Source organism: Heloderma suspectum, chromosome 1 (assembly GCF_057233095.1).
Source record: "Heloderma suspectum isolate Gila_16-S chromosome 1, 16-S_ref, whole genome shotgun sequence".
In the NCBI taxonomy this organism is placed as follows: domain Eukaryota; kingdom Metazoa; phylum Chordata; class Lepidosauria; order Squamata; family Helodermatidae; genus Heloderma; species Heloderma suspectum.
Genome location: NC_139458.1, coordinates 322,779,538 through 322,797,771, shown reverse-complemented (window position 1 = coordinate 322,797,771; position 18,234 = coordinate 322,779,538). Strand labels below are relative to the sequence as shown.

Sequence of the window (18,234 nt, the reverse complement as noted above, 5' to 3'; positions counted from 1 at the left end):
TGCAAAAGAGTTTCAACCAGTGCTGACAGAATGCATCATAATGGTGATGATCTCTTGGTTGTCTAATCTTGAATCGTGTGAGAGAGGAGCAATCAATCAGGGACTTTGAACCCCTTGAGGGGGGGGTTGGCCATTCAGAGTGCCCAGTTCCTTCCAGCACCTGCTAAAATGATAGCTCCTCCAAGTAAAAAAAAATCACCTTGGGGGAGATGAAGTGGGTTGGGTGGGCACCAAAGAGAATTGAAGTGAGGAGACACTCAAGGTGGGCTGTGCCTGCCATGATTCCACTTGCAGGCATTTAAGCAGAGTGTTTGACCAGTCAAACCCTCCTGTTTCAACTGTTCATCCCATCCCTAAATCACATAATTCGTTAGATATAAAATGCATTATGGAGCAAATCAGGAAATTATATCTTGTATTTTCCCCCATTTTTAGGCACTGTGATGGGTCGAAGTATACCAGTTGAAGATGATGAAAGTGGAGAGTGGTCGCCATTTCCAGAACGTTCACTGGAAGAGGCTTTGGACCCTTCTGGTGAAAATATAGAGAACCTGGTGCCCATAGGACCTTACCCATCTCAAACATCTTCTCACTCAGTGGCTGGGCAGCCATATTTCTACCATCACCTTAATTGTGTAGATTACAGTAATGCTGTGCTGGAACTGTATGAGCATAATCTCCTGCAAAAACATCAGGATTCTAGAGGGGGGGTACCTTCTGGCCCATCCAGTGGATTGACACCCTCATCAGAATGTAATCTTCCATCTGTGGACAAAACAAACCAACTGTTGAGGTCTCAACCATCAGCTGCTTCTCCTGACACTGGACACAGTTCTGGCAGTGTGCTCAGAGGTTTATCTGACATTTCCCAACGTTCGCTGGGTGAAAGACAAGAGAATGCAAAATCAAGCCAGCCCCAGGATAATAGAACACCACTAGACTCACAAACAGAAGACAGAGGAAATGATTCTCAGTCTTTGGATGTTATGCACATCAGGCAACTAGAACCTCCATTGCCACTTACATCTGTCTTTAACCTGCAGGACCTTCCAAGGCCCCTGATGTCCAGCGAGTTTCCACGTATGGACCCTCAACGATATCCTGTATGTCCACAAATACCCCATCCTAATGCAGTCCCACAAACTCAGTGGCATCCTAGATACTACATTCCTGGTGAGATATGCTGCCAGAATCCATGTAAGTTAATTAGGCATTAGGGGTACTGCCTTGATTTGCTAAGGACGGATAATTGCAAGGTAACATGACTTGCAAAATAATATTCACTATAAAAACCATGATGTATTGCTGGTTTCCCATATCTGTTGCTATCCTGTTATGATTGGAATTCTTAGCTATATCAATGAGCTCATAAAGAGGGCTGGACATTCAACAAATCAGCCCGAGGAGCCAAGCGTTTCCTCTTCTGCTAATCTAATCTTCAAATTTGGCACTTTCAAAGTTGCCTTCCTGTGCTAGAACTTCCTGTTCTAGAAATATATTTGCTTCTTTCTTCATTCATCGTAATTTCTATAGGTTTTTCCCCTTCTTCTTTCTGTCAAAACTTGGGAAGTCAATCATTTTTCTTCCTTATTTCCAATCTGTGGTTGTTGTCATTAAGTCTGTGGCTAAAATGTTGCCATGCACTCCTTTGTGGCAAGGCAGAGTTTTACCAATTCTATTATCATCATGTATTTTTCTTTTGTGGGAGCAAATGCTGTATCTGTGATTGTTACTGGGTTCAGCATCTCTGTTGAAATAGCGGTTTGTGTGACATAAGACCTGATATTTTTTGCTGTTTTTTACTGAAGAGAATACTGATAAAGCGGATGTTGTACAAGCATGGCTGGCCCTTTTCACTGGGAGTGAAAATGAGTTTTGATTTGTGCTTGCGTATTCAGCCATGGGTGGCATTTAGAATTAATTATTTCTGTAGGAACAGTGGGATCTCTTCCTCTCCCATCGTGGCCTTATCTCAAGAACCCCAGCCCACAGCATGGGATGATTCTTATCGGCCTTTGGCCGATTCTCAGCAGAACTAAATTTTTCCACCCCTCTGTAACCCCTTATGCCTCATCTTGCCTGGAGTTCTGATGTTTTTTTTAGCCATTCCAGGTAGGGACTGTCACAATGCTGGTACACGACAAGTAGTTGGATGCCTGGGGCATTTATTTATAGAAACATTTTATGTACTGCCTTTCACTTGTGAATTGCCCCCAAGACAGTCATAAAATCACAGTATGAAATCACAGTAAAATCACAGTCCTGATACAATGAATACTGAGAACAATTAAGAGAACATGCAACTAAAATCCATTAAAAGCCTGGTGAAAAACATCTTGACTGCCCTCCTAAAAGCCACCTACCAAGGGACCAGTCACACCACGGCTGGGTGGCTGCCACCAAAAAGGCTCCGGGTTTTGTGTTTTTTAAGTTTCATTGTACACCACCTTGGGAGAAATTACCCTAAAATAAAATGTATCATGTTACTGCTAACCACACCTCCTTTGGTGGCAGAATACAGAGCAGGGTCTCCTATGATGACCATAACTGATGGGCACATGTGGGGAGGAGATAGTCCTTTAGATATCCTGGTCCCACTCCATTTAAGGCCTTATTGGTAATAAGCAGCACCTTGAACTGGGCCCAGAAAAAAATTGGAAGCCAGTGCAGATGGAACAGGATCGGTGTAATAAGATCTGAAAAGCGGACACCAAGAAAGCATTCTGGCTACTGTATGTCACTTCTACCTAGAATCAATCTCACCGTCTGCATATCTTACATGATGGCCCTATTCTTGCACAAAGCTGGAGATATGCTAGATGAAGCTTTCCCATGTCCATAATGAAAAAGAAGAGACGACTCAGTTGATACAAATGTAGTGGGACATTTGCACATTCAGGCAAGTACATTTGAAAAGACATGAACAGTACTTAGGAAGAAAAAGGAAATCACATCATGTCCAGGAATCCCTAAGCTGGACCAGTATGTGTGGACACAGTGCTTTTCTATGGGAGACTGAGCCAACATCACACGCACACACACACACACACTTTTCTTTCCTCCCAATTCTAAGTAGGGAAATCTGGAACATGAAAAAAAAAAAAACACTAAAGTTACAAGCCACATCAGATTTAAAATCATACGCACTGCCTCTTGCTACTTTTTATTCCTCTTAATACGTACTAGTTTAACTCCTCTAACAAAGCATTCTTTAAAATGTGGACCATTTTGTAACTTGAGCAGTATTTCAAAAGCCTCCTTCACCCTGCCCCCCCCCCCCCCGTCTGACTTGTTCAGACTTGGAGGCAGTATTGTGCTTGGTAAGTTCCCACCATCTACGAGGCATAAAATTGCATCCTGGCAGCTTTTCACATTTCCAGCGATTACTGGGCAATCATCGCTCACAATAGGGTTTTGCACTTAGTGTGTTCTAATGTGTACCTTCTAGAAAGAAATTATCTCGAATGCTGTGCTCCCAGGCAGCCATCTAGCTGTGGGCGGCTGCTCTCTGATATTCATAACGGACTCACCGTTGCATTTCAAAGACATTCTCTGAATATTCTTTGGCAATGAGTGCTACTGTAGCTCTGTGTGTGTGTGTGCGCGCGCGCGTGCGTGCTGGTATAAAATTATAGATATGTGATTGCTGGGGATAGGTGGCAGAGAAATCAGCACTTAACTCTTGCTAAAGTAAGTGTAAAGTGTTGGAGGAGGAGTATTCCCAGCGCTTGCAGTTTTTGCATGAGTCTTGTAACATTTTTAGGGCATGATACAGTAAACGTTAAGTACCTTAAGGCTCATTCATTTCAATGAATAAACGGTAGAAGCAAGCACATCCTCTGCAATCCTCTGCATGCTTATTTTGAAGTTAGCCTCATTTATTTGTTCCCTACATTTATAGTCCACCTTTCTGTAATCATAATCAAAGCAGCTTTCAGTAATCAATGATAAGGATCAAACATTTCCTTCTGAATAAATATGCATTGATTATGCTGGATATTTCTCCCATTAAATCAGTTAGACTGAAAAGTGCTTAGCTTGGCTGCATGATATCACTAGAGTTTTCTTAAAATCTAAAACTGTAGTAAAGCTATGAGAAATATAAAACATAGTCTAACTAAAACAAAGCATTTTAGAGCACAATCCTATGTGTGTTTAGACAAAAAGTCCTACAACTCCCAGCGTTGTCATGCTGGCTGGGGAATGCTGGGAATTGTAGGACTTTTTTCTGTCTAAACATGCATAGCATTGCACCCTTAAGAAGTCTATTGATTTCAATGGAGCCATTAAGCACCCCCTTAAATCGCAATTGTTGAAATCAATGGGAGACAATGCTTGGCTTTGGTTGGATTTTCCCATTGTTTTCATTTATAAAGCATAAGAGTTTGTTGTGGAGAGAAATCAGATTGCAGTGTGTACTTTTTAAAATGCCTCCATTGTTTTAAAAAGCCTCCAGTGCTCATGATTTTAAGTGTATTTCCCAACAGTCTGGGCTTGAGTCCCAATTCTCTTAGTTGCCAAAAATCTCTGAATTTCAAAATCGCCATATCCGCCTGGGTGAGGTGAACACTACTGACTCTTGTAGAACTTAAAGATATTTATTTTCCCATTTAATATACTGTGCACCTATTTCCATCACTTGAACGGTGAAGGTATCCATAAGCCTGCAGTTACACACTTCACATCACCTACAGAGGATATCAGAAATGTTATTTAAGAAAATGTAGGCCATTTTCAAACACAGGACTGCATGCTTAAGCCTGTTGATTCCTGTGGGCTTAGGTATGCTTAACTTTGTGCTTGATCCCAGACATTACATATTCTATTAAAAATATGTTGTGCAACAGCGGTGCAACTAGGCAGTGGCTTAAGTTTTTTTTTATTTTCTTCTTAGATGGGCAAACACCATACCAACAGTTTGCACACCCACCTCAACTACAGCTTCCAATTCCTAGCCCTGGTGTAAGAATCCTCCATCCTGCTCGGCAAGTAATCCCAAATTATTCCAGTCCTTATTCCCCCAAGTATAATGAAGAAAGGCTCCCCCGGAGAGAGATCTCTTCTGCAGAACTTCAAGAATTCTAGTAAGTTTGTACTAAGGTTGGAGCTTATTCTGCATAATACAAGCAAAAAAAGGTCTAGCCCATTTAATGTGAAGTGATTGGTTTAATCGTTCCAGTTGCAGTGTAGCACAAGCTTTTTATTTCAGCAGTCCTTTGGTTTGGGCGGTAATAGAATATGATAAGATGTTTTGCTGAGTATGTGTTGATGCAAGGAATCTCAAACATAATCTAAGCTGAAGCATTTTATATATATATATATATATATATATATATATATATATAACATCCTGAGACTTGGTCTCTCCTTTTTTGGTGACATTGCTCCATCAGCTGTCACCTCTCTCATGCAGACAATGGCTGTCTGAGAATCAGGCAGCCTCCTTTGCTCCTTTCCATGCTTCACACTACCTCTATGTTCTTTATTATTGTCCATCCTTGCTTCTATATAACTTCCTTTTCCTGCCTACTACAACTTCTGTCAGTGAAACAAAGCAGATCTTGTGACTTGTTCCTAAGCTCCAACGTCTCATTTCCTGCCTATTCCCCTTTTTCTTCATTAGTTCCATCAGCTACCTAGAGTTTCCTAATCCAGCACTTTCCCTTGTTTCTTAGATTACATACATAGAACAGACCTCTTTTTTTGGAAAAATGGGGGCGGGATGTTTTTTCCTCAAATGTTTCTGCATCTCCCCCCCGCACACCCAGTTTTTCCCCAAGCCTTCAAATGTCAAAACAAAACAAAAATAAACACCTTATGTTTATTTTTATTATTATAAAACAGACCCTGAGCATTTGTCTTTAGAATCATCCGCTTTTAATGTTTTATGGATCACCCTTCATTTCTTTTGTAGTGGGCAGTTTCAGAATCGGCTGCTTGATGGAGGAGCATCATCTGAGGTCTATAGTGCCAATGTGGATAAATATAGGGGTCCTCCGGATTCCAGGGCTCAAGCTAACAGTCCAGTGGAACCAGCTGCCATCCCAAGACCTCTGAGTAATTTTGCGGTCAGGGGAACATTGAGGACAAGTAATTTGCCAGAGGAACTTCGTACGTTTTTTCCAGTTTTTGTTTGTTTTAATTGTGCATAGAATCATAGAGTTGGAAAGGAGTAATTGCCTAGACCAACCTCCTGTGATCATAGGACCATATGTGTATTGTTGATCATCCTTCCTATAGCTGACCTCTCCTGCTGATCATGGTACCTCTAGTGCTGCCTCAGCACAGCCGTTTATGAGACTGGCGCTTTTGTTACAGCCATCTAAAGCTGCAGTCAAAACTGTGTTCAAAATAGCATGCACTTCAAAGCACTGGGTGTAAGAATGCTTGAGGAATTCATGCTTTGCACAGTGTGATACAAATTGATCTGAATCACACCTCCTGGACTGATGTGTTGACCGGAATGTGCTGCCCAGAATGCAGTAATCTTTCAGATTTTGCACTTCTTCGAGTTATCCAGGACAGGTGTGTGTTTTTTTAGGATATTTTAGGATAAAATACATTTATATATTTTATGCATATTTAGGACAAAATACATTTAGAAATGCTTATATTGTGTGAAAATGCATTCAAAAACACGTATTTAAAATTCGTATTTATTCATGCGTTTTAAAAAAAAATTAATGCAGAAACAGGATGGAACAGACTTGAGAACACATGCAGACCTGACACAGACCAGAAATCAGCTGATCTGTCCATCCCTAGTTGGACGCCATGTCATTAATTTTGAAAACAAGATCATTAGATGATTTGGATGCTGAGTCTGGAGAATGGAGTACCTTCTGCCTCCAGGCCAGCTTTCCCTGATGTAGTGCCCTCCTGTGGTGTTGGACTGCAGGTCCCATCGTTCCCAGCCAGGATGGCCATGGCAAGCCAACCCATCGGGAGGGCACTGGGTTGGGAAAGGCTGATATAAGTAATAAAAAAGAAACAAGGCAGAGCTCCTTGTTTGATCTGTGCTAGTAAAGCTAGAGAAATCAGAGGGCGGGGGGTTATTTCTAGGTCCACCTATTTTGACACTTCACACTGATATCACTTTTCCTAGGTAAAGTCTTTATAACCTATTCTGTGGATACTGCTGTGGAAGTCATGAAACTTGTGAACTTCTTATTTGTGAATGGATTTCAGACTGCAGTAAGTACTCCATTCTGGAAGGGTGAATTGCAGAAAAGGGAACCAAGTGAGAATGTATGAAAGGTTTATTCCTTCTTTATGTCCCTGCTTACACTGATTAATATTGGGTTCAGTATTGTATATTCAGACTTGAATATTGTATAAATGAGGGGTAGAAGTGGTTTAAGTGGCATATTTAAAATTCCATTGTCCATTTCAAGGATATATTGAGTGGAAGGAGGTTGTACTAACAATTCTTTGGAATTATAAACGACTCCTATAGCACTTTTACAGCAAAATCCTATGCTGTTTACTTGGATGTACGCCCCACTATGCTTACCCCCAGGTAAGTGTGCATAGGATTGCACCATTGGTGAGCATTATGCTTTGCAGTTGGTTCATCCTCATAATAACATCATGTGGAACCACAGATATCTTGCTCCAAGAGAGTTTGAGCAAAGCAGAGTTGCTCAAGGTCACTCAGAGTGTTTATAGCTAAACGGGGATCTTAGGTTTTGTATCACGGTTTCAAGTCAAAAATCACAGCCTCCCAACACAAGAATCCTCTGCATTTAAAACCAGTTTGCTACTGTTACATTTGAATACAGGAAGGCCTGGTGTTAAGAGATGCTGAGATGGTACCAATGCAACACATGTGAGAGCTAAGCCTGAAGCTGACAAAAGCCTCCTCTCACCTGTACCCCTCACTCATAACAGTGTCTCAGGTGCCGGTACAATTAACTGAAGCCCCTGAAGACCTGTTGTCAGCTGTGGTATTGCTGACAGAAATTTACCAAGCTGCAGAAAATGTACTGGCTCTCTGCACTGTTTTCTCATTCTCTCTCTCTCTCTCTCACTCTCACACACACACACACACACACACACACAGAAATCTTTGGACTTGAAAATTAGGGAAAGTCAGGGACAAAACACATTGAAATGGTAGACATAGTCGTCTCCTAGCCTACAGTCAGAGAGCTGAAGAAACCATGTTAACATTTTCATTTCCTTATAGATCGATATATTTGAGGACACAGTTCGAGGTATTGACATTATCAAGTGGATGGAACGTTACCTAAGTGATGTAAGTAAAGACAAAATGTGAATCCTGCACAAGCCTTTTCCCATATACTCAGCTCAAAGACAATCTTTAAGGTTTCCTCTTAAGAGACCATGAACTAAAATAGAAACATATCCCACCACCCCCTTGTGGGTTAATTATTCATGTTTTTTCCTGTCCTTGCCTCCCTTCCTCTGCTTCTGTCTAATTTAAAATTGGATCCTTTTGTGATAGGGAAACTGGGTTTTCTTATATCGATCAAATACCCATGAGGAGCATGTTTTAAAAGTTACATGCATGAGCTTGTGTATGTGTTTTATTTATAAATAAAAACAATATAAGGTAAACACATGAACAAACTGCATTATATATTTTGGGCTTGTTCCCAGGGGAACATACAAGCAGCAGTGTGAATTTGAAAGTACATGTGTGTATTTGAAAGTGGTCAGCATAACTCTCACCATACCAATCAGCTGTTGAGGAAAGTCCCCAAAACGGGGCAGTTCACACATAATGGCAACCTATCAGTTAAACAACCAACGAGTTGCTGTGCACTAGCAGGAGAGAGTGGGTGCACTGCCTGCAGCACACCCTCCTCATTTGGTTGTACTCCACAACCCATGATTCACTCCTTCATAGGTTGTAGAGCGTGATGTCTGAACTCAGACCACTGGGCTGTTTAGGGGCTAAAGAGTGCAGAGATTAACCCAACAGCAAACCATGGGTTGACCTCTGGGTTAGGGACCTCTGGCCCCTAAATCACCTATTGGTCCGTGTTCGGACATCATGCTCCACAACTTTCAAAAGAGCTGGTTGTGGGTTGTGCAGTAAAAGCAGAAGTGGTGGATAGCAGCACACCCGCTCATACCCACTGGAACCAATACGTTGTCATGACATGTGAACCAGGTCAATGGCTCACAATAAATAATAAATATACAATAAACCTAAGAGCAGAATAAAGCAGCCAAAACATAGTCTACAAAGATATTGAACTAAAAGGCGAAATTTAAAAAAATAATCTTAAAAGCTTGCCTAAAGCTTAAAAGGACAGGAGCCAACCCAATCTCTGAAAGTTTTGTCCTCTGAAGTATTAGCCTGATCTCATTTTCTCAGGTGTAATTCCACATAGGACTTCTCAATATTTCAAGTTGTATCCCTACCTTTTCTTTCCTTCAGCCTGACAAAGCTCTGGCTCTTGGCTGATCACCTTGCACTTCTATCCTGTCAGAAGTGGCCAGTCTTTCTCAGCCTCTGTAACTGTGTGTACTGTGTGCCTGTCCACTGCTATTTTCTAGTTTCACCATACAAAGGTGTTTTTACATAAGGCTATGGAATTCAACACAGCACTGGATATGCAGCACTCAGGCCTAAAGAACTTAGCAATACTGGGTGGTTTTGCTCAGCTTTATCATTCCACATGAAACCTTTTTATACTAGTAGGAGGGGAGAGCTTCCTGGCCTTTTCTTTTCTTTTCTTGTAGGCAGTTTCGCACTCTGGTTTAACATTTGAGCTAAATGAACAGATCTTGTTGCAAGAATAGATTTGAAAAGAAGTATAAGGACATGGATCCTAATGTAAGTTAACTTAAGGAAGTTCATGGAAAGGAAGTTTCCTATCCCCTGCTTCCCTCTGGTCCTCCAAAACTCTATCTGGAGGGTCAGGGGGCCCTCCTGAACAATGTGGAATGGGACACAGGAGCTGCTGGGGAGGGGCTGAATTGCCTCAAATTGGGCTTGCATCCTAAAATAAATTAGCTTGAGGTTTGCCGGGGGAGGGAGTTTTCTGTCTCCTCTTCTTTGGAAGCCTGTGAGCCGCATTCCCACATTGTTCTAAAGGCCCCTCCAGCTATCTGGAGAGGTTTGGGGGAGGGGGCGCAGATGCCTGCAGAGGGGCAGGAAACTTTCCTTCTGCGAATGTCCTTAGGTAAATTTATCTTTACAATTAGTGCATGAAAGCAAGCAGTCATGATCATACATTCCTGATCATAATGTAACACAGGCAGGTTGGATTTGCTGTCCTGCAATATCGTTGGGAAGACTTGTGTTTCATATAGCATTGGTATCCCTGGCTAAGGAAGTGGCTGCAATTTTTTTTTAATGGTAGCTGCAATAAATGAGATACATCTTACTCATATTCTACTAGTACCTTGGTTATGCGGGGCCTTTATGAGTGCTGGTTGCACTGTTACTGCTCGTACCAGATTTGACTGGTCTCCACCTATGTCAGTCCCCCTATGCACTTACCTGGCAACTCTGGCAGCAAAGGTGGGCACTCTGATCAGTGCTGGGTGACCCCCAGTGGAGGTCTAAGAGCTGGTATTTTAATGTCTAACAATGTCCTCGCGTAGGGAAGTATCCAGCAGGGCACAATTGCTAACATAAATTATGTTGTGCTAGCATAGACTCTAGTGCAATGTCAATAGCATTTTTATTGCGGTTTTTACTGTGTTTTTATTGGTTTTTTGGAGCTATTGTTTTTTAAGACTACTGGTTTTTGCTATGTGTTTTATTACTGTATGCCACCTTGGGAGGGCTCCTGTGGCGGCCAAGAAATATTGTAAATAAATAATAAAAAATTAGCTGGCATGCCCGTTTGCCAGGGAAACTGGCATGTCAACATACGCAACATAATTTACATTAGCAGTTCCCCGCGGGATACTGCCCATAGCATCACTCTGGCTCATTGTGGGAAAGTGAAACAGCAGCTCCCAAATCCGGCAATTTGGCACTGATTGGAGAATAATTGCTTAAAGCAGGGGTGGGCAACTTGTGGTTCTCAACTATCATCAGCCTGAGCCAGCATAGCCAGTTGTGAGAGAGGATGGGAGTTGTGGGCTACAACATCTGGAGGGCTACAAGTTGCCCACCTCTGCTTTAAAGGATGGCTCAGGGTAGGCCCTGGCAGCTGCTGTGCACTGACAACAGGGCTAGCTCCCACGCGAAACACTGAAATTCTCTTTTGCCCCATGGTGGTGCTCCACATGAAAGCCATGCTCTTTATCCTGTGCATTGCCCACTCACATGAAGCATATGTATGCCAGCACCATTGGATATGGCACCACTGGCATGAACATGCTACATGCAATTGATACCAGGGGTTTGCTTGGCACATACCGCTCAGTCGGTATTTTAGGAATACCAACTCAGGATCTGGAGGAGGATCTGTATATAATAAAGACAACCACACAAAACAGGCGGTGTGTCTTCACAAACATGTTTGGCTAGTGTAGACTTTTGAAGTGAGGACAGAAACCTCATCCTGAGAATCTCCACTTTCATTGTTTAAAATAAGCAAGTTTGTTTCTAGATCTCCTAACCATGAAAATAAGCTTAAATTGTGTAAGACAGAGTTGGCAGCTTAAAAGGACTCCTATTGAAAAAGGTGCAGTGGTAGTGTTTAATTTCTCCCATGGCTTCTTACTCCTCCCACTGTCTAGTAAGACCAAAGTACATTAATAAATATGCATATTTTTCTATTTTGTTGTTGTATAATGTCCATAATTTTATACAGGTCACAGACGTTTGATTTATTTTAGCACAAAATTCAGATTCTCTTTAAACACAGGGCATACAGAGCCCCGGCTAGAATGTTTGCATTTTAGTAGAACACTGATGGAGTTTCCATGAATAAGCAGCAATAAGTTGCTATGCTGAAATGGTGCCTTGCATATTTTGCAACATTTTGGAAATGTTTTGCATTATTGATTTGGTGAGGTTTGCAGGATAACCTGGTAAGTGCTGGATTATATTTCCTCTCCCTTTTATGTTAAAATGTACTAGCAGAGAGATCCAGGAAATCTGGTATGAGGAACTACAGAGTACAGAGACTAGTATTGCTTCTTTGCCAAAACGAACTGGATTGTCTTCCAGAGAACATCAGATCACGTAAAATACAAACTGGCAGGTTTCCAAGTTGCTTTGCCCAACCATTCTGCATTTTACAATTTCATAAAAGCGTCTTTCTCCCTGACAGAAGACAGTCATGATAATCATAGCAATCAGTCCAAAATACAAACAGGATGTTGAAGGGGCTGAATCCCAGCTGGACAAGGATGAACATGGCTTACATACTAAGTACATCCACAGGATGGTAAGTGAGGACACGTGCTTGCCATTTCAAAAAAAGGTCGGCAGCTTCCCTTCTCCCAAATAAGTGCCCTTTGTGTCTTGTCCTCAATCAGTGCTACAGTTAAGTACTGCTTTGCTGGTGTTAAAACTCTGCTCCCTATTAGTACTGCATGCAGTTTATAAGCAGTGCTACTTGGGATTGTTCAGAAGCTCAGTTTGAAATCAATGTTCTTGACTCTCTTTATGGTTTTGCAGCCTGTTTAAATCCCTTTCTACCCTTTTTCAAGCCCCACAATATGAGCTTATCTTATGCCTGCACTTCCTCACATTGATTCACTCCAGAAAGACACTGGAACCCACAGACAACAGTAAATTTGACTGCCAGACTTGTGACAATAAGCATGAGGCATGTAAGGAAGGAAATTCCCATCTGTGTATTTTCATCCACCTCAGAGCTAGTGTATTCTTTTTCTCAGTGCATTTGATCTTGTCTCCCTACGGCTTTCCCATTGCCACAGAAACTCAGTTTGCCAACACCTTCAAGAATTCTCTCTGGAGTTTCTTCTGATCAGATCTAATAAGCTTCCACAAAGCTTATCAGCTCCTCCTTCAGCTGGGAGATAAGTACAATGTCATGCCAGTCCTGAAAGCTTCCTGCAGTTCAGATTTATCAGAATTCTTCATGCTACAGAACTGGATGTTTACAAGCATAGAGTTCATTCAGACTGTGAGAAGCGTTGCTGGGGAAAAGGAGTGGTTTCAAACACTGTAAAAGATGAGCTTTCCTAATTGGCGGAAAAGCTGTTTGACTCATACCAGTGGTGACAGCGAGTCTCTTCCAACATTGCTTTGCATCAGCATAAGATTGTGCTTTCCATTCTAGTCCAAAACAATCCGGCAAAAGCCATGTAGGTCTCATTCCCATTCCATTGCTTTTGGTAGGGCCTAGTGATGATTGACTATTGCTGGTAAAATCAGATTAACCAGAATAATGATCCAAATATCTAAATCAAGTTCAGATTGGTATTTTCATTATTTAAGATACAATCGCCAGCACTTAAAAGGCTTTTCTACATGAGGCATTTATTGTGTGCTTGTCATTCCCTACCCACATTTGTTTACGGATTCTTTAGATGAAGTCCTGACCCTCCAGTTTTTGCTAGAGTCAGACACGACTGGTTGGGGACACCTTTACCTTTACATGCCAGCACTTTCTGTGAGTCTTTTTAGAGCAGGAAAAATGTAACATTTAATTGTGAAAGCTAAAGGAAGTGCCATTTCCTCTTTCATATTTGTGCTATTCTGCTATACCACAGTGCCACCTAGAGGTTATATAGCAGAAAAGGAAAAGCTCCTCATGTAGTGCACGGATCTCAATTCTACAACGAAACCAAAAGTTGATATGGCAGATTAACAGCTTTGTGTAGAAAAGCTCAAAAGGGCTTCACACAGAACCTAGCAGTGATCAGTCTGCACCAGATTGACTGCAAATTCCAGACTATAAATTAAGTGCTTCCTGCCTACCCCCAATGATACTCACTTGAAGCAGACCAAGTGGCTGGGAGGATCCTATTTACAGCCCTGGTGCCACAAGATTCACCAGGGCCTTGGAAGTTCCTGGGAGTATGTGGCATGTCTTGAGCCTCACTAGAGCAGCCACTAATCTGGATTCATTTCCAGTCAGATCAGACATGGTCTTTGGATAGTCTGGAAATCCATTCTGAATTAAATGGGGAGGGGCTGTTTGAAGCCTTCAGATCTGTTCAAAATCCCAGGTTATTTTTAAAAATCCAGCTCTGCTTTCTGCTGCTCATCAGCAAGTTCTATAGTAAGTGATTGATTAATTTTCTTTTTTAAAATGCACACAAACATCTTTAGAGATCCTTTTGTAGTATACGCAGCAGGTGTGAAAATACATACTTTGACTTGGGAATCTTCTATCAAGAATGTGCACCAATAGGTTGCTTGCCACACTGAAGCAAAATGCACTTGGCCATACCTCAGGGGTGAAAGGGAAACTACAGCCAGTTTCCTCACCTCCAAACAGGTGACTGGCACTGTCAGATCTGAGACACTCAGTCCTGATTAGAGTGGTGTATTTAGTGTTTGATCCAGTGCCAAGAATAAGCATGCACTGCCCTGCTGTCTGTGCAATTCACAATCCAGGAGAGGCACGTACAAACCTACTTGCATATGTGCACAGCCACTACTGGAGTGAGGCAATCTGGTAAAGCAGACCTGTGTGTCGAAGTCTGTTACCACATGTGGAGTGTTTGGAACAGAAAGCATTTCGAGAACAGAAAACGTAATTCTGATAATTCATTTGGGCTAATTTTGTTTCTTGTTTTTTTTAGATGCAGATTGAGTTTATACAGCAAGGAAGCATGAACTTTAGATTCATTCCTGTGCTTTTTCCAAATGCAAAAAAGGTAAAATGAAAACTGATTGAATCAATCAGGCTGAACATCAGGAAAAACTTCCTGACTGTTAGAGCAATACGACAATGGAACCCATTCCCTAGGGAGGTGGTGGGCTCTCCCACACTGGAGGCATTCCAGAAGAGGCTGGACAGCCATCTGTCGGGGATGCTCTGACTTGGATTCCTGCACTGAGCAGGGGGTTGGACTCGATGGCCTTCTAGGCCCCTTCCAACCCTACTGTTCTATGATTCTATGATTCAGTGTTTTATTTTTGATGAAAACACAAGCCACATTACAAGCTTTCAAAAGCCTTTTCTGAATGTTGAATAGAATTCTGTTGGTATTTGAAGTGACATCTTAGAGCAGGGTGGGCAACACCCTTCATCATTGGCTATGTTGGCTAGGACTGATGGGAGCCAAAACATCTGGAGGTCAATGAGTTGCCCAGTCCTGTGTTCGAAAAATGTTTCACAGCATTTTTAGAAAGAATTATAGATTGAATCAAGAATATTAATGTACTAATACATGTTTGGTGCTGATTTATATATATGATTTATATAAAGAGCTCACACTATTTAAAAAAATATTGAAGTTATTTTTAATGCTTTATTTTACTGCTTTATCTAAAGAGTTTATCTAAATCTAATACTGGACAAAAAATAGAAACTTGCACAGATCCTCCTTACTGCAAATGTAGTAGGAGCTAGTGAGGGCTGGGTGTCCCCTGAAGTATGTGATGACAATTGGAAAGGAGGGGCTCCCAGACTAGGAATAGGAAAAGAGCCTTGTATAGCTGCCATTGACCCAGTTTGCACATAACTGCAATTGTGGGTTAATTAATCCACAAATTGCCAAAATCTAGCATGAGTGAGAGAGAGCTGCTTCTGGCATGCTTGTCACTTCCACCTACAATTAATAACCTATGATCACACCGTTCGTAGATTATTAGAGTGATGTCTGTACTTGCATACTCTGGGTTGTTTAGGGGTTAAACAACCCAGAGTTGACCTATGATTAGTTGTCGGGTCGATAATAAGTCATTGATATAGCAGAGATTCTATTTCTTCCTTTCTAAATAACTATAGTTTTGTCAAAGGATGACAAGTGGAAAAAAATCAGTCTCCCTTTCAGCGACTGAAAGAACTGGGCATGTTTAGCTTTGAGAAGAGAAGAATGAGAGGAGATATGATAGCGCTCTTCAAGTACTTGAAAGGTTGTCACAGAGAGGAAGGCCAGGATCTCTTCTTGATCATCCCAGAGTGCAGGACACGGAATAATGGGCTTAAGTTATAGGAAGCCAGAGTCCAGCTGAACATCAGGAAAAACCTGACTGTTAGAGCAATACGACAATGGAACCAATTCCCTAGGGAGGTGGTGGGCTCTCCCACACTGGAGGCATTCAAGACGAGGCTGGACAGCCGTCTGTCAGAGATGCTCTGACTTGGATTCCTGCATTGAGCAGGGGGTTGGACTCGATGGTCTTGTAGGCCCCTTCCAACCCTACTATTCTGTGATTCTATGACCTATCCAGCCATACCTTCTGAATATAAATAGTTTAAAATTTACTTTAAAACTTTTACGTTATCAAAAGCTGTATGAAATCAGTTGCCAAAACATACCATAGGCCATGATCTGGCAATAACTGAAGCACTTCTGTGTCCCATTGATTTGCAATGAGAAAGTTAAGCGCATGCTTAAATCTCTCTTTACACTCATTGAACACAAGCTGCCCTATGCTAAACTCTCTTTAGTCCCACTATTTTCAGTAAGGTCAGGGCAGGGGGAAAAACTAAGCCTGGGCTTACCTCTTCCATTGAAATCAATTAACTTTGGCTGGATTATGCCCATTGTTCTTATGTATGTGTTCTCCCAAAACCTTTGAACTTGGGCCTCCCTTCTAAATTCGCACTATGTTCTAACCTCCTGCTGAACCTGCACCCAACATCCAGAGGTAAACATGCAGAGGTCCTTACTCACAATCACATCATACAGCCTGCTGCTGTGTGCAAGGATTTGTTGACTGGTGTGGTAATTTCACATCAGCATTTGAAGAGGAAGAGAGCAGAACTCTGACACCGCCGCCCCCATCAGATCCACACACAGGGAAATATAGGAACAAAGCTCAATTTCTCCCAAATTACAGTTAAGGCTACAGTCACCCCCACAAATCCAACGTGGATCAGTAAAGATCCACTGTTAGGAGTCTACTCAGGTCTTGGCTGATGTGTGGAGGAAGCCACCTCTTAAGAACAGGATCCTTGCTGTTCCTGGAACTTTGCACCCTTCCTGGCGCCTCATGACTCTCGAGAGGGCTGCTATATACGTACAAGGTGCTATCTAATTTCCTTTGTATTTCAATATTAGGACTGAGGGGTGCATTCTGGGAATATGTCTAGCCGATGTCAGCTAGAGGGCATTAAAATTGAGTGATGGTTTATGCCACAGTGTGCTGACAAAAATGTTTCACACAGGTGATTTCCACAACGAAGTATTCAAATTGCACCACAAGCTCAGAGAGGGAATGCAAAGCATGACTAATTGCTTGTCATGTTTTGGCAAAGGTCCATAAAGGAGCGGGGCTTCATGGCAGAGTCTATAACTATATTGCCTGCAAGCTGTAGTACAGAAATAAAGGGATGTTGTATTTCTTCTCCCCGCACCCCACGCCCCTTCTCCACAGGAACATGTACCTACCTGGCTTCAGAACACTCACATCTACAACTGGCCCCGTAATAAAAAGAACATTCTGTTGCGGTTGCTGAGAGAAGAAGAATATGTTGCTCCTCCAATAGGACCTTTGCCCACTCTCCAGGTTGTGCCGTTATGAACGTACATTAAAGTGCCTATGAAGCAATTGGTGTATGACTCTGTTGGCAGACAGCCAGGATTTTCCTGGCTTCCTCTTCGGAGTGATGAAAAGCATGTGCACTCTCTCCCCTCCCCTCCCCCTGCTAATAGCATTGTCTTGGGGTAACGCAAGCCCATGTGTTTTCTTTTATCCTGAGTGTTTCCTTCTGCGACCAATCAGGCACACTGCTTCTCACTCGATGTTTAAACAAACTGCAAATGGAAAGAACGCCCCATCGTTGTGTCTTGTGTTTCAAGCAACTTACTTTCTAAGGCTGTGGCATACCGAGTAAATATTGTAAATGATGCTGAAATAAGCAAAACAATTGCATCCCCATGTTTGCTCAGGGTCCCTTTTGTTGTCGGCCAGATGTTATTGCATTGTACAATGGTCTCCCACAGTCATTCCATGTTCACAATAAAATAAAAGAGTTGTCTTTCATGTGGATTGCCATCTTTCTCACTGTAGAGAGAAAGATGTGGGTTTAATACTCTCATTGTGGGTAAACACAGGCATGAACCCCAAGGTTGCTATTTGATTAGGAGACCTTGACTTCAAGACCTTGACTTCATAAAGATTTTGCTGGTGCTGCTGCTGAGAACCATGGCATTTAATTTTATGCTGGATTTGGGCAGCATAAGCACAAGTCAAGGTCCACCTTTGCT

At 42.0% G+C, this 18,234-nt stretch overlaps 1 protein-coding gene across 3 annotated transcripts in view; it reads left to right on the top strand.

Annotated features, from left to right (window-relative positions):
- TRAF3IP2 (TRAF3 interacting protein 2) overlaps positions 1–18,005 on the top strand; it is a 30,496-nt gene extending 12,491 nt beyond the window's left edge. For 2 of the 3 annotated variants that reach the window (XM_084827326.1, XM_084827325.1), the window contains 8 exons: positions 436–1,197; positions 4,895–5,084; positions 5,915–6,111; positions 7,106–7,194; positions 8,189–8,257; positions 12,207–12,323; positions 14,656–14,730; positions 17,402–18,005. In XM_084827326.1, coding sequence (XP_084683452.1) covers positions 436–1,197; positions 4,895–5,084; positions 5,915–6,111; positions 7,106–7,194; positions 8,189–8,257; positions 12,207–12,323; positions 14,656–14,730; positions 17,402–17,548 — 1,646 coding nt within the window. In that variant the 3' untranslated portion in view covers positions 17,549–18,005. The remainder of the gene's footprint in view (positions 1–435; positions 1,198–4,894; positions 5,085–5,914; positions 6,112–7,105; positions 7,195–8,188; positions 8,258–12,206; positions 12,324–14,655; positions 14,731–17,401) is intronic. The other variant, XM_084827327.1, reaches the window with a different exon arrangement.
- Positions 18,006–18,234: the final 229 nt, after the last annotated feature.